Source organism: Mustela nivalis, assembly GCF_964662115.1.
Source record: "Mustela nivalis genome assembly, chromosome: 12".
Taxonomy (NCBI): Eukaryota; Metazoa; Chordata; class Mammalia; order Carnivora; family Mustelidae; genus Mustela; species Mustela nivalis.
Genome location: NC_139031.1, coordinates 103,766,438 through 103,781,764, shown reverse-complemented (window position 1 = coordinate 103,781,764; position 15,327 = coordinate 103,766,438). Strand labels below are relative to the sequence as shown.

The window sequence follows — 15,327 nt, the reverse complement described above, 5'->3', positions numbered from 1 at the left end:
CTCCCTTCCTTAACACCTGGAAGAAAAGTGATTCTTCCCTCCCATTGTGCCATTTTGTCATGTCAATAATGTTTGTTACAAATGGAATCATATGGTATGTAAACTTTTAGGGCTGGCTTTTTTTCACTCAGTCAAATTCCCTAGAGATTTATCCAGGTTACCATATCTACCAGTAATTTCATCTTTAATTGCTAAGTAATACTGCATGCTGTGGACATACCACGGTTTGTTTAAGTATTCACCTGTTGAAGGATATCTGGGATGTTTCCAATTTGGAGCCATTACAAATAAGCTGCTATAAGCATTTGTGTATCTATAGGATACTGTATGAACATAATTTTTCATGTCTATGGAAATGAGATAAATGCTGAAGAGTACAGTTGTTGGGTGACATGACAGTGCATGACTTTTACAGAAATTCTTCAAGAAACAAAGTGTTTTCCAGTGGAGCTGTATCAGTGGTACCCAATGTATGAGTAATTCAGTTTCTCCACCATCCTTGCCAGCATTAATGTTCTTTAGTGTTATCACTGACTTTTATTTTAGCCATTCTGAGGTATATAATGACATTATATTTTTAGTTTGTATTTCTCTGATGGCTAAATATATGTTAAACATCTTTTTATGAATGGCTTCTCTGCCATCCAGATATCCTCTTCAGTGAAATGTCTGTTGATAGCTTTTGAATATTTTCTAACTAGATTGATTTGTTTTATGCTGTTGAGTTTTGAGAGTTCTTTATATGTTCTAAATACCTGTCTTTTTATCCTCTTAAGAGTTCTTTTGCAGAGCAAAAATTTTTAATTTTGATGAGATCCAATTTATCAGATCTTCCTTTTTTGGATTGTGATTTTGGACTCCAGTCTAAAAATTCTACTTATTCCTAGATTTTGAAAACTTTCTCTTCTTTTTCCAAAAGCTTTAAGACTTTATGTTTACATTTAAGTCCTTGATCCACTCTGAGTTTAATATTTTAACCTATAAGAGTTAGGTTTTGGTCAAGGTTCATTTTGGGGGGTGGGGGGGAGGAGGTCTATAGATGTCCAGGTATTACAGCACAATTATTGAAACACTTTCTTTCTTCTATTGAATTGTCTTTGTACCTTTGTCAAAAATCAGCTGAATATAGATGTATGACTCTATTTCTGAGTTATCTATTCTGCTCCATTATTTATGTATCTACCCTGTTGATACCATACTGTCATGATTACGTCAGCAGTATAATAGGACTTATTACTGAAATAGAGTAATTCTTCACACTTTATTCTTGTTATCTCTCTTTTAATCTAGAATTCCAGGATCTGCATGCTTCCATATAAATTTTAGAATAAGCTTGTGTATGTCTTTTAAAAAACTGTTATAATAACTCCATTAAATTTCATTAAACCTATAGACTAATTCAGTAAGAACTGACATCTTTACTATGTTAAGTCTTCCAATCCATGAACATGGTATGTTTCTTCATTTATTTAGTTGATTTTTTTCTTTAGCTTATTATGATTTTTAGCATATAGACACATATTTTGGGAAGTAAACAATTCATTTATTTGGAATGTTACTATGTTTTTAACTTTGGTTTCCACATGTTTATTGTTAATATATAGAAATGTGATTGATTTGGGGATGTTGACCCTGTATCCTGTGACCTAGCTGAACTCACTTATTTGTTCTAGGAGTTTTGTGTTGAGGTGCTGGGATTTCCTATGTACACAACATGCCTGAAAATAAATATTTTATACCTTCCTTTCTGATCTGTGTGCCTTTCATTTCCTTTTTTTTTTCTTTTTTGTGCCAGCTGCAACCTCTAGTTCTATATTGGACAACATTGGTGGGTATGGACATCCTTGACTTGTTCCCAATTTTAGGATAAGCATTCATTCTTCTACCATTAAGTACGGTATTAGCCTTAGTTATTTTGTATATACTCTATCAAGTTGAGGTAATTGCTCTCTATTTCTAATTTGCTGATCATTTTCATTATGAATGTGTGTTAGATTTTTGTCATATACTTTTTCTACATCAATTAGTATGACTGCATGGTTTTTTTCTCCTTACCCTGTTTAAATGGTGGATTACACTGATTGATTTTGGACTGTTAAACCAGACTCAAATACCTAGAATAAATCTTACTTGGTCATGATTATAATTCCTTTTATACATCATTGGTTTGATTCACTGATACTTTGTTAAGGATGTATATGTCTAAGTTCATGAAACATTTTGATCTTCAGTTTTCTCTTTTCACACTGTCATTTCCTGGTTTGGCTATTAAGGTCGCTGGCTACATCTACTTTCTATAAAAGACTGCATAAAATTGGTGCTAATTTTTCTTTAAATATCACAATTTCTCAATAAAACCTCCTGGTCCAGAAGATATTTCTGTAGATTTTAAATTTCAAATTCAATCTCTTTAATGGTTATAAGACTATTCGGATAGTCTATTTAAGCTTTATTACCTTTTAGCAGCTTATGGTCATTGAGGAATTGGTCCATTGTGGTTGTCAAATTTAAAAGTATGAACTTATACAACAAATTAAAAGAGACTACATCAAATTAAAAAAAAAAAAACTCTGCATAACAAAGGAAACCACCAACAAAATAAGAAGGCAGCCTATAGAATGGAAGAAAATATTTGCAAACCATTTATCTGAAAAAGGGTTAATATTCAAAGCTTATAAGGAACTCTTACAACTCAACAGCAACAAAACAAACAATCCAATTTTTAAAATGGGCAGAGGAACTAAATAGACCTTTTTCCAAAGAAGACATACAGCCAACAGGATCATGGAAATGTGCTCAACCTCACTAATCACAAGGTAAATACAAATCAAAACCACAATGAGATGTCACCTCACACATGTTAGAGTGGCAATCATCAAAAACCCAAGAGCTGGCAAAGATGCAGAAAAAAGTGAAGGAACCCTTTGGCACTACTGGCAGGAATGTAAATTGGAGTAGTCACTGTGGAAAATGGTATGGAGGTTTTAGAAAAAACAAAAAACAAACAAACAAACAAAAAACACTGAACTACCTTATCGAGCAATTCCACTTCTGGGTATATATCCAAAGGAAATTAAAACAAGATCTCAAAGAAATATCTGCACTCCTGTGTCTACTGCATCACTATCTACAGTAGTCAGATATGAAAATAACCTGTGTCCATTGAAGGATGACTGGATAAAAAAGATGTGGGGTGTGTGTGTGTGTGTGTATGTGTGTGTGTAATGGAATATATTATGGAATACTTATATATATAATGTTTATATATTTAAATATGTATATATAATGAAATATTATTGCAATGGTCATGAAATATATAATGAAATGTTATTCCATGAGAAAGGACATTCTGCTGTTTACAACAACATACACAGACCTTGAGCACATTATGCTAAGCAGAATAAGTGAGACAAAGGCAAATACTGTATAATATAACTTATATGTAGAATCTAAAAGAGCCAAACTCATAGAAACAGAGACTGGAATGACGGTCACCAGGGTCTAGGGGTTGGGGTAAAAGACGGATATGGATCAAAGTGTAAAAACTTCCAGTTAAAAGATGAAGAAGTTCTGGGGACTCTAATGTGCAGCACAGTGATTACAGTTACTTATACTGTGGTATATACTTGAGGTGGCTAAGAGACTATATCTTAAGTGTTTTTACCACACAAAATAAAAATAGTAATTAGGTGGTGTAACTGGTGGTAATCATTTTGTAAGACATTAAATGTATTAAATCAACATTTTGTACACTTTAAACTTGCACAATGTTACATGTCAATTATATCTAAATAAAGCTAGTGAGAAAAGAGGAGGAGGAAAGGAAGAAGAGAAGAAAGAATGCAGGGAAGGGAAGGGGAGGGGAAGGGGAGGGGAGGGGTTAGGGGAGGAAGAGAGGAAGGGAGGAAGGAAGGCAGACCAGCCCTACCTGGCCCATTTACCTACCCAGCTCACCTCCACCCTCACTCTCCTGACTCAGCTCTTAGCATTAATATTATTAAATCATATGTAGTTTTTCAAAGGGGGCATTCTCTTTCTAAAGTTTTGGGTTTTACATATGCCACTGTCTTTCCTGGGTAGCTCTTCACTCCTGTCCTTATTATAAATAAATAAAGAAGCAAACAGAGCAGAGCTGTTCACAGTATCTGCTGATTGTCCTTTTTCTAGCTACAGAATCTATAGTAGCTAGAGGATTTATAGTGATATCCTTTGTTTCACTCCTGATATTGATAATTTATGTCTGTTTGGGGAGTCAGCCTTGCTAAAGATTTATCAAATTTATTAATTTTTTCAGAGAATCTGCTTTTTATTCATTTTCTCTATTCTTGTCCTATTTTCAGTTTCATAGATCTCTGCCCTTTTATATTTCCTTCCTTCTGCTTGGTTTGGGCTTATTTTGTTCATCTTTTTTCGACTTTCTTGAGGTAGAAACTTAGACTATTGATTTGTTTCCTCTCTTCGTTTCCAATATAAAGATACAACACTATAAATTTCCCTTCAGCTGCTTTGAAAAATTTTATTTTCAAGGCCTTATATCTGGGGTTCGGGTAAATACTCTTCATTTCTTCTCAGGATCCTATACTGGGAGTCTAATACTGTCTATACTGTCCCCTAATTAAGCCTGATTACCTAGAAAGAGACTTATTAAACTCATTCTCATGAAGGTCTGAGTAGCATGTATGTTCTCTTACAGGGGCATGTGGATTTTCACAGGCCGTAAAGCTTCCAGAATCAACAACACGGGGCAGAAGGGAACTCACTGCCTCCAAAGTCACATTTGCTGAGGTTAAGATCCTCTCCAAAAACTGAAGGTATGCAGATCACAGATACTTCAAGGCATGGCCACCTAATCTCTCTCCAAATTTTATCATAAAGACACTAAAATGGCTATCAAATGGAGGGTAAGAAGTTTCAAGAATTAGAGGAAGTGCATAAAGACGAGTGTACAAACAGAAATAAAGCATGAGCGCTCAATTTGTTGCCCCCAGACTAGCCGCACTGGCATCTTCTGGGACCCTGTCAGAAATGCTCGTGTCCAGGCCTCACCCCAGACCTACTGACCTGGCAGTCCAGGGGTGGGGCCCAGCCACCTGTGCTGCATCTGATGCAGCTCAAGTTGAAAATCGCTGCTCTGGTGGACACCACACTTGCCCCCTGAGGTTCTTAATCAGAATCTGGTATGATGACCTGACAGCAGGCTCCAGAGGCTGGCTGAGGTTCTCCATACTCTGGGTTAGGATGCTGTCGTTTAGAACTGGATCACTACCCCAGACAGACAGATGGGATCACGTCTAATCCAGGCAGTGGTTACTTCAGAGGAAGATCACTATTAATATAATAAAAGGTAGATACTAACATATTCAGATCACCGTTATTTGTGGTAAAACGAAATAGTTCTAAGGCCCTGCTGAGCCTATATGCTCAATTATATGCTCAAGAAAATTGCAAAGATTTTCAGAATGCAAATGAAATTTGTCATAAATAAAAATTTTATCCACACATTAACACAGTGTGGGAGTATATTTATATTTACATTTTTAAAACTTCTATAAGTTTTATTTTTAATTACTTCATGCATATGTATTTAAAAATGTCATGAAGTTGACTTACAAAAATTCACATATTCAACATCTTTTCCATCCCAGAAATAAACACGCGATCTAAGAATGTGCTTTTTTTTTTTTTTAAAGATTTTTATTTATTTATTCGACAGAGAGAAATCACAAGTAGTCGGAGAGGCAGGCAGAGAGAGAGAGAGGGAAGCAGGCTCTCTGCTGAGCAGAGAGCCCAATGCGGGACTCGATCCCAGGACCCTGAGATCATGACCTGAGCCGAAGGCAGCGGCTTAACCTACTGAGCCACCCAGGCGCCCTAAGAATGTGCTTTAAATCATCATTCCTGGGGGTGCCTGGATGGCTCCGTTGGTCAAGTGTCTGCCTTGGGCTCCGGTCATGATATAGGAGTCCTAGGACGGAGCCCCACATTGGGCTTCCTGCTCAACGGGAGAGGAGTCTACTTCTCCCACCTCTTCTGACCCTCCATCCCCTCCCCTGGCTCCTGCTCTCTCTCTTACTCATTCTCACTTTCAAATAAATAAAATCTTTATTAAAATTCTTTTAAATTATCATTTCTGCCACAGGGTTAGAATATTTCTCAGGTTTGAGAAATATTTTTAAAGCTTAGGTGCAAAGCACTAGATCCTGTGAATATATAAAGATGAAAACAGCTACACAGGATGCTTGTGCTGAGGAGAGAGCTGTAAGAAGACATGACTCCAGCTTTCAGTCACTGGATAATCCTAATAATTGGAATAACTGGCTCCAAATTCTCACCACTGGAGATGAGTTCAAGGCCTGAGCATTTCCTTCCTTCTTTGTATTACAGCAACGTGACGCTATTCCTTGCTGGTGGGCATTGGGAGAGGGAGCAGAACATCATCGCTATAATATTTAAAGTCCTGAGAGGTAAGAGACCTCTCCCCTTTATTACAAGTTTGGCTTTTGGACTGTAAGTCCGGTTGGGTGCTCCCAGCTGTACTCACTGAAATGTGACCAAATAGCGGGTTATCTGGGCCCAAACAGTCCCTGAGCTGTTCAATCACTGTAATTAGCACAGTTGCTGTAAGCATGGCATCTTACATGGGCAGACTTATTAGCAAGGAGGAAGAAGAGAAGGGCCAGGGACCTTCTTTCCCATCTGGGACCTCTTTGCTCACGAACAGATTCATCAGCAGGTTACCAGGTAAAAGTAGGCAATATTCACACCATCAATTCTGCTACTTGTTAGCGGCTTTGGTAAGACAGGCAAAATAAAAAAGAGGGGTAAAAATACAACACTTTGGGGGAGGACATCTTGAAGTCAGTGTGTTCTTTCTCCTGAAGGATTTCTATAATCCTTACTCTCTTTGGCACTCCTCATCACGGAAAATCCCAAGTTTTCGGCAGAAGAGTTCACTCTATTTATTTTTGCTCTGCCCTACACTCCCCTTCATCCTTGTCCCAGTTAAGCAGTTTGTGAAATCTGGACCACAAAAACCACAGCAATGGAGAACCCAAAGGACAACCAAGGGAGTGTGCACAGACCTTCCATCTACGCTCTCAGTCTAACAAAAACCAGCTTTCAGGAAAAGAGGTTTGGGATCAAAAAGAAAACCTGGGGTTGGAATAAGATAAAAGTTAAGCTTCAAGCCAGAGTTCAAACACAGACGCAGCTGCCACCTTCATTTCCATCAATCACTATGAGGCTTTCATGATTTTACTAAAGGGAATTTAAAAGCAAAATCACCTGGGCCCAAGATGTTTAATTACTTCCTAGAACATTCTAGAAAAATCCACTTTGGCTTAAGTATGAATTAAGCATGATCAGGTGACTATAATATAATGCACAAATCCAAATAGAGTTCATGGAATACTCTATATAGTATCTTTTTGGATTTGAAAAATACATTGTCACAGAAAAAGAGATGAAATCTAGATTTCCTGGGTCAGAAAATATCTTAAGAGTCTGTTGCTTTTAGATGATGCCTTCTGCCTTTAGAGTAACGATTCACCTTTACATGAACACTTAAAATAATGGGCCTTGTAGAGGTTACTACAATCTAAATAGATCCTCCTTTCTAGGTTAATGTTTCTGCACAAGCAAATGGAGAAACACCTTTCTCAACATAACCAACAGATGTGAATTGGTTACCAATACATATCGAGGCTTAAAAGGACACCTTTTCCCTTCTGCAGAGTATTAATACAGTCATCCTCCCACCAGTCTTCTCAAGCATGAGTACGTTTTTACAGAAAATTGACAAATCCCTCTCTTCCCTCCCTCCTGTCCATTCCTTTCTCCTTCTCTCCCTCTACTATACAGACAGAGTTAAGGTACCATCATTCCTCCTTTCTGCACTAAAAGAACTATATATTTAGGTTTTCTGATTAAAAGAAACAAACAGATAAACATCAGAATGATATGTGCCAATCCAAGATGTTTTGATGCAAAAATGTTTCAAAGGGAGTCAAAGAGGGGGGGTCAAGATACTCTTTAAGAAATACTATTCCTACATTCCATTCTGCTTGTTCCACTCTTCTAAAGTAGACTTGTTTGTTCCAACTTCCCCAGATTTTGAAGTTTTACCCAGTTCTTGAAATCTGCTAATATTCTTGGTAAGGACCAAAGTGTTGGGTCTTCAAGAATGATAGTATACCATTTGCTCTATAACATTTGAAAATACATGTAGTGATGGGAATGGATGGCACAGCAACATTACAAGGTCACCCCAGGCTGCTGCTGCTGGTGGCACAGGTCATTTAACTGGTGGAAGCTGATGATTTAACCAATCATACTTTTCTTTAGTGCTGAGACTAAAAACAATTCTCACCTGGTTCAGTCAACAAGTTTAAAAAAAAAAAAGGCCAATGAGAATTCACTGAAATTGGAAAATGCAAAATGCTTCCTAGTCACAAAGTCTTTTCTGAACTTGATGTTTCCCAAGGTTAGCCTTCTGGGGTGCTAACAACATCAAAACACCATAGGAGTGATACAGGGTGGTGGGGGGACCAAGAGCAAAGACCTAATTAGCTCCACAGAAACACACCAGACAGGAAGAGAAGAATGTAAATCCTCAAGAAGCAGGCAAAACTACAGACATGAATCCTTTCTATCTAACTCAAATCCCTTAAAGCAGATATTTGGAATCACCCTGCAGAGACTGACAAGTTTCCCTGTGTGAAGTTGTTGCAATCCAGACAGTGATATAGGGGGTATAGCTCAGTGGTAGAGCATTTGACTACAGACAGTGATATATACGAAAGTTATCCAAAGGCATGAGATAACGTACAAAAACTCACAGAATGAGAACGTAAGGAGACATGGAGAGTCTGTCCTGGAGGAGACTGGGCGACAGCATAGTCTACAGGCCTGGAGCTGATATTTCTCTAGAATTCTCTCTTCTACCTCATTAAGCCAAATCTCTCCACAGTATTGTTTCCTGGACATGATCTATTTCAATGTCACTGTTCTCTTCTCCAGCTCCCTTCTCTCCTTCCTCATTTTCAGGCACAACATGATGGCTACGACTCACAGTATAAACCGAATACCTATCTGCGCATGTCCACTCCTACTCTTGGGATGAAGTGGGAGGTATTCAGGATTGTGCTCTGGCAGAGCCTGGGCTACTTGACTCCATACGTGTTGGATTTCATCACCCCGTGTCAGTGAAGGAAAGCAATAGCATCTCTGCAGTGAGACAAATAGTAGGGACTCTGGCCCAATATGGAAGAAAGTAATCTTCAGGATTTGAGGTGATTTATTTCAGGATTTGAGGTGATTTATTTCCTGAAAACAGGAACGAAGGGGACAAAATGAAACCCATGAGGATCTGCATTACCGATTGTAATCCCCAAGGCCACAATATCCTATGGACACTGGTAGCTCCAATGACACCAGGAAAAATAAATCTGTGCCCTCACATAATCGCCCTGTCCAAACCTTCTTTGCCAGAGCTTGCCGTCCCAGCCTTCTTCCCACCCAAACTCAATTATGACCTTCAGATCAGAGGCTTCTAACCATAGAGAGCCCCACTTACACCTCCCCCCACTTTGACCCTCATGCACAACTCTGGCCAGTTATCCAAGCCTTAGAGATATAAATTGATAATTCAGAAAAGAGTTTGCTTCCTCATGCATGTGTCTGTAGAACACACAGCAGCCCATCAAATGACCAAACATCACAAACCATGTGTCTCAACCTTCTTCTTCATGATCACCCCCCTCAAGAAGCTCTGTAGACATTTTCTTCCTCATCACACACCCCCATGAAATTTTAATACCATGGATATACTATATGTCTATTTATGTGATGTATACACATAAAAAGAATATAATTTCTTTTATCTACAAAGAACCAATTTTCACCCCCTTAGGGAAGATATAACCCCTGTTAAGAATGCATGATCTTGAAGCATGAAGCAATTAAAAATACTGTGCCAGAAGTATCTAATTCCTGTTTCCCTAATACTGCACTATACTAAGACTATAAATCACCCAAAACCACATCTTTTCTTTAGATCAATAATCTGTACTAAAGAGCTCCAATCAAGCCAAGTCTTAATCTCCTGAGAGTCTAAAACACAAATCATCTTCCTGTGGCACCTACTGCCTCTTCCTTCACCTGTCATAAGAAAGCCTACACAATTAGCGAGGGTCACCCTCGGGTTAATGCCAACCCCAAAGAAAGTTTCTTCCTTCCACCTTAACACATTTTAGTTAAATACTAAAACACAAACACAGTCAACCCATTTCCCCTTCCAGAAACTAGATAACTGTACTTACCTCTTGCCGTTTGAAGTTCTGGACGTATTCTTCAAACTGCTCATCTTTTGTCTCATCGGCTTTCCCAAGCTTCTGAAGGACCTAGATGGCAAATAAAACAGAACAGTTTGATTCAATGTCTTCAAGTAACAGGCAGAGCAAAGCTGCTGTTTTGCTCTTTTGAGGAGACATCAGTCAGCATAGCCAGTTTTTCTGCCCTGGAAACATCTAGGCTTGATGGCTTGGGGTTGATCAGTCTTGGATTTTAACCAAGTTCAGCAACCCACAGGCTAAGCAATGTAATGCTACATTGCCTTCATAGACTTACATATCTGCTTCCTCCAGGAGGCAGAGGCAAAGCTCTGTCTTGTCTTCTTGTCCAAAGCATCTGGTACAATGTTCAATGCATAACAGGTACACAGTTGTTTGTTAAACAGTAAACCAAGCAGGGCGCCTGGGTGGTTCAGTGGGTTAAAGCCTCTGCCTTTGGCCCAGGTCATGATCCCAGGGTCCTGGGATAGAGCTCCGCATCGGGCTCTCTGCTCAGCAGGGAGCCTGCTTCCTCCTCTCTCTGACTGCCTCTCTGCCTACTTGTAATCTCTGTCAAATAAGTAAATAAAATCTTTAAAAAAAAAAAACAAAAAAAAACAGTAAACCAAGGTCATGTCCCTGAAGAATTACCTACTTTATAGGGATGGTATTAGAATTAATGGAGACAGGTCCATGGCCAACTCTCCCCCACCACCCTCCAATATGCCTTTCAACTCCCTAAAAGCTCAAAGAGGCCCTGAATAGAGACTGGAAATTAGCAATCCAGAGCATTAGGGAATGCTATGTGGAGCTTATTCAAACTATGCTGGAAACCCTAGCAGACAGGAATGTGACCAATTACATTCTAGCCAAAAAAGCAGCCTCAGCAGAGATCACTGGAAAAATCATTATATATTATGGTACTGGGCAGGAGGTGTTCTGCCTTCCTAAAGCACAGGATGGGGTTCTAGGAGAAGGAGTTCTTCGAGAGAGAGCAGAAAGTTACTTGGGGACAGAGTAGAAGGATCCTGAGAGCCATAACTGGGTTCTCTATTCAATAGTCCCACATCTAGGTTCTAAAACACCAGGTCGTTTGAGAATTTTTAAAAACTCCATAAACACAGCCTTAATGAATTGAAAATTATTTATATGAAAATGTTGTCCTTAACTTTTGAAAAACTGTAACAACAAGATCATCTTAGAAGTGTGTTGTAAATGCAAGACACTATTACTGCTATTTTTGTTGTTACCATTGTGGTAAGAGAGAGAGGGCAAATCAAAATCGCACAGGCCACACCTGCTAGAGAAAGAAATTCAATGACATAGGGATGTTTGACCTTGTTCTACGATCTCCCCCCATCCACTCCTGTATTTTTTGTTCCAAAGTAAAAATAACTTTAAGAAGTCATTCAATAGCTTCTTTATTCTACCTTTTAAAAAAATTTTCATTTTGAAGCCAGGTCTCCCAAAGGACCTCTTGCCACACACATAAAGACTAAGAGTAGCGGGGGAGGTACCTAGCATTAACTATGCGACCTTCCCTCCTGATTCTTAACATTTACTATTTCGTCAATGTTTGGCTACTCTAGAGCAGATAAATCTTTGAGTAGTGGCAACACCGCATCTGTTGGTAGCAGTTCCCAAAAGCCAAGAAAAGCTGTCAATTTCTCCTGAGCAAGCAACCTCAACCCCACCACTTACCACACACTGCAAAGGCACTGCGATCTCAGGAGTGGCAGAAAAGAGAAAGATGTTTACAGAGCCTCCACTATGCACCTGAAACCTCAGAGAGTGATTTACATGTTATGTCTGTCTTTCATTCTCACAACACTCATAGTTGCTTCTTATTCTATCCATATAGCAAATGAGGAAATAAGACAGAGTAAGCAGCTTACCAGAGACCCTCTGGAAAATTCCCTTTTTGAGGCCTGGTACCCCTGTCCCCACCCACAAATAGCCTGTCCTTCTCGTGGGAAACAAGTGGGATTTACACATCCTGTCATTCTGATCTGAGATTCCTCACAATACTCTGAGAAAGACCCATCTTCAAGGGTGCATATCTACCACTGGGAAGGGGATTCTTCACAGACCCTTTGCTGAAAGTCTGTTATTTAAATTTTAAGTCATGACTCCTTGCATTTCATATTTCTAGAAATTGTTCATAAAATTAAAGTAGAAAAAAAGACCCAAAAAACTGCTCCTAGGTGTCAAGAGAGAACTATACTTGGATGACTCCATAAGCCTACAAGCCTACATTCTCTCTTCTAAAGACTGCAGTAAAGGACCCAGACCTCTGTGAGTTACAGCACACCCACATCTTGATGGCAGCAGCCAGAAGAGAGATGGGAAAGGCATGAGTCAGGGGCAGCAAAAGACATGGACTTTGCTAAGGACTTTCTCATGCTAGTCACTGTGACAGGGGATTCTACTGCTTCAGCTGATTCTCATGGAGCCTCCTCACTCCTATTTTAATTGCATCAACAGCATAAACTTACACGGACAAAAAGCTGGTGGGGGGGGGTGGATATTGGATGTATCCCACAATGAGAATCAGGATTCACAAAAAGACCTTTCTTCTGCAAGATGGTATTCAACGGAGATAAAATTTGGGTCAAAAATGTAAATTTTTGAATTTATGATATCAACATTTAACCAACATGAATAGAACAGATCCTAGGAATATGTCACTTTCCACCCTTTGGGAGAAATAAGGGATGACTTTCGCAGATACTCAATATGAGTCAACAAAGTGATGTTGCTGGAAAGCTCCTTAGGCCACATGAGAGCAAGTGGGAGAGCAGGGCTGCAGGCTTCCCTGCCATGGACAAGGTGGTGAGCACAGAGAGTCACAGCCAGCCTGGACCCAGCTAAAGGGAATCCTGAAAGCACACAGAACTGATTCCCTGAGGTAAGAGGAAATTTTGTTGTAACTAGAGATACTGCCAGAGAGAAAAGAAGAAGAAGAGAGTGCAGTTGTCTTCAAAGATTGAAGGGTAAAGAAGGTGATAAAAAAGGATCAGATTGTACCCTGAATGTGAATGGGCTAAATGCCCCTGTCAAAAGACACAGGGTATCAGAATGGATAAAAAAACAAAACCCATCTATATGTTGTCTCCAAGAAGACACCTCCAGATTTAAAGTGAGGGGGTGGAAAAGAATTTACCATGCTAATGGACAACAGAAGAAAGCAGGAGTGGCAATCCTTATATCAGATCAATTAGATTTTAAGCCAAAGACTATAATAAGAGATGAGGAAGGACACTATATCATACTCAAAGGGTCTGTCCAACAAGAAGATTTAACAATTTTAAATATCTATGCCCCCAACGTGGGAGCAGCCAACTATATAAACCAATTAATAACAAAATAAAAGAAACACATCAACAATAATACAATAATAGTAGGGGACTTTAACACTCCCCTCACTGAAATGGACAGGTCATCCAAGCAAAAGATCAACAAGGAAACAAAGGCCTTAAACGACACACTGGACCAGATGGACATCACAGATATATTCAGAATATTTCATCCCAAAGCAACAGAATACACATTCTTCTCTAGTGCACATGGAACATTCTCCAGAATAGATCACATCCTCAGTCCTAAATCAAGACTCAACCGGTATCAAAAGATTGGGATCATTCCCTGCATATTTTCAGACCACAATGCTCTAAAGCTAGAACTCAACCACAAGAGGAAGTTTGGAAAGAACCCAAATACATGGAGACTAAACAGTATCCTTCTAAAGAATGAATGGGTCAACCGGGAAATTAAAGAAGAATTGAAAAAAATCATGGAAACAAATGATAATGAAAATACAACGGTTCAAAATCTGTGGGACAGAACAAAGGCAGTCCTGAGAGGAAAATATATAGCGGTACAAGCCTTTCTCAAGAAACAAGAAAGGTCTCAGGTACACAACCTAACCCTACACCTAAAGGAGCTGGAGAAAGAACAAGAAAGAAACCCTAAGCCCAGCAGGAGAAGAGAAATCATAAAGATCAGAGCAGAAATCAATGAAATAGAAACCAAAAAAACAATAGAACAAATCAACGAAAGTAGGAGCTGGTTCTTTGAAAGAATTAATAAAATTGATAAACCCCTGGCCCAACTTATCAAAAAGAAAAGAGAAAGGACCCAAATAAATAAAATCATGAATGAAAGAGGAGAGATCACAACTAACACCAAAGAAATACAAACTATTATAAGAACATACTATGAGCAACTCTACGGCAATAAATTTGACAATCTGGAAGAAATGGATGCATTCCTAGAAACATATAAACTACCACAACTGAACCAGGAAGAAATAGAAAGCCTGAACAAACCCATAACCAGTAAGGAGATTGAAACAGTCATTAAAAATCTCCAAACAAACAAAAGCCCAGGGCCAGACGGCTTCCCAGGGGAATTCTACCAAACATTTAAAGAAGAACTAATTCCTATTCTCCTGAAACTGTTCCAAAAAATAGAAATGGAAGGAAAACTTCCAAACTCATTTGATGAGGACAGCATCACCTTGATCCCAAAACCAGACAAGGATCCCACCAAAAAAGAGAGCTATAGACCAATATCCTTGATGAACACAGATGCGAAAATACTCAACAAAATACTAGCCAATAGGATTCAACAGTACATTAAAAAGATTATTCACCATGACCAAGTGGGATTTATTCCAGGGCTGCAAGGTTGGTTCAACATCCGCAAATCAGTCAATGTGATACAACACATCAATAAAAGAAAGAACAAGAACCATATGATACTCTCAATAGATGCTGAAAAAGCATTTGACAAAGTACAGCATCCCTTCCTGATCAAAACTCTTCAAAGTGTAGGGATAGAGGGCACATACCTCAATATCATCAAAGCCATCTATGAAAAACCCACCGCAAATATCATTCTCAATGGAGAAAAACTGAAAGCTTTTCCGCTAAGGTCAGGAACACGGCAGGGATGTCCATTATCACCACTGCTATTCAACATAGTACTAGAGGTCCTA

General features: G+C 38.9%; 1 protein-coding gene across 2 annotated transcripts in view; it reads right to left on the bottom strand.

Annotated features, from left to right (window-relative positions):
- The window catches only part of AMPH (amphiphysin), a 266,447-nt gene that overhangs the window by 151,052 nt on the left and 100,068 nt on the right, over nucleotides 1–15,327 (bottom strand). For both annotated transcript variants that reach the window (XM_082692553.1, XM_082692554.1), the window contains exon 2: nucleotides 10,320–10,400. In XM_082692553.1, coding sequence (XP_082548679.1) covers nucleotides 10,320–10,400 — 81 coding nt within the window. The remainder of the gene's footprint in view (nucleotides 1–10,319; nucleotides 10,401–15,327) is intronic.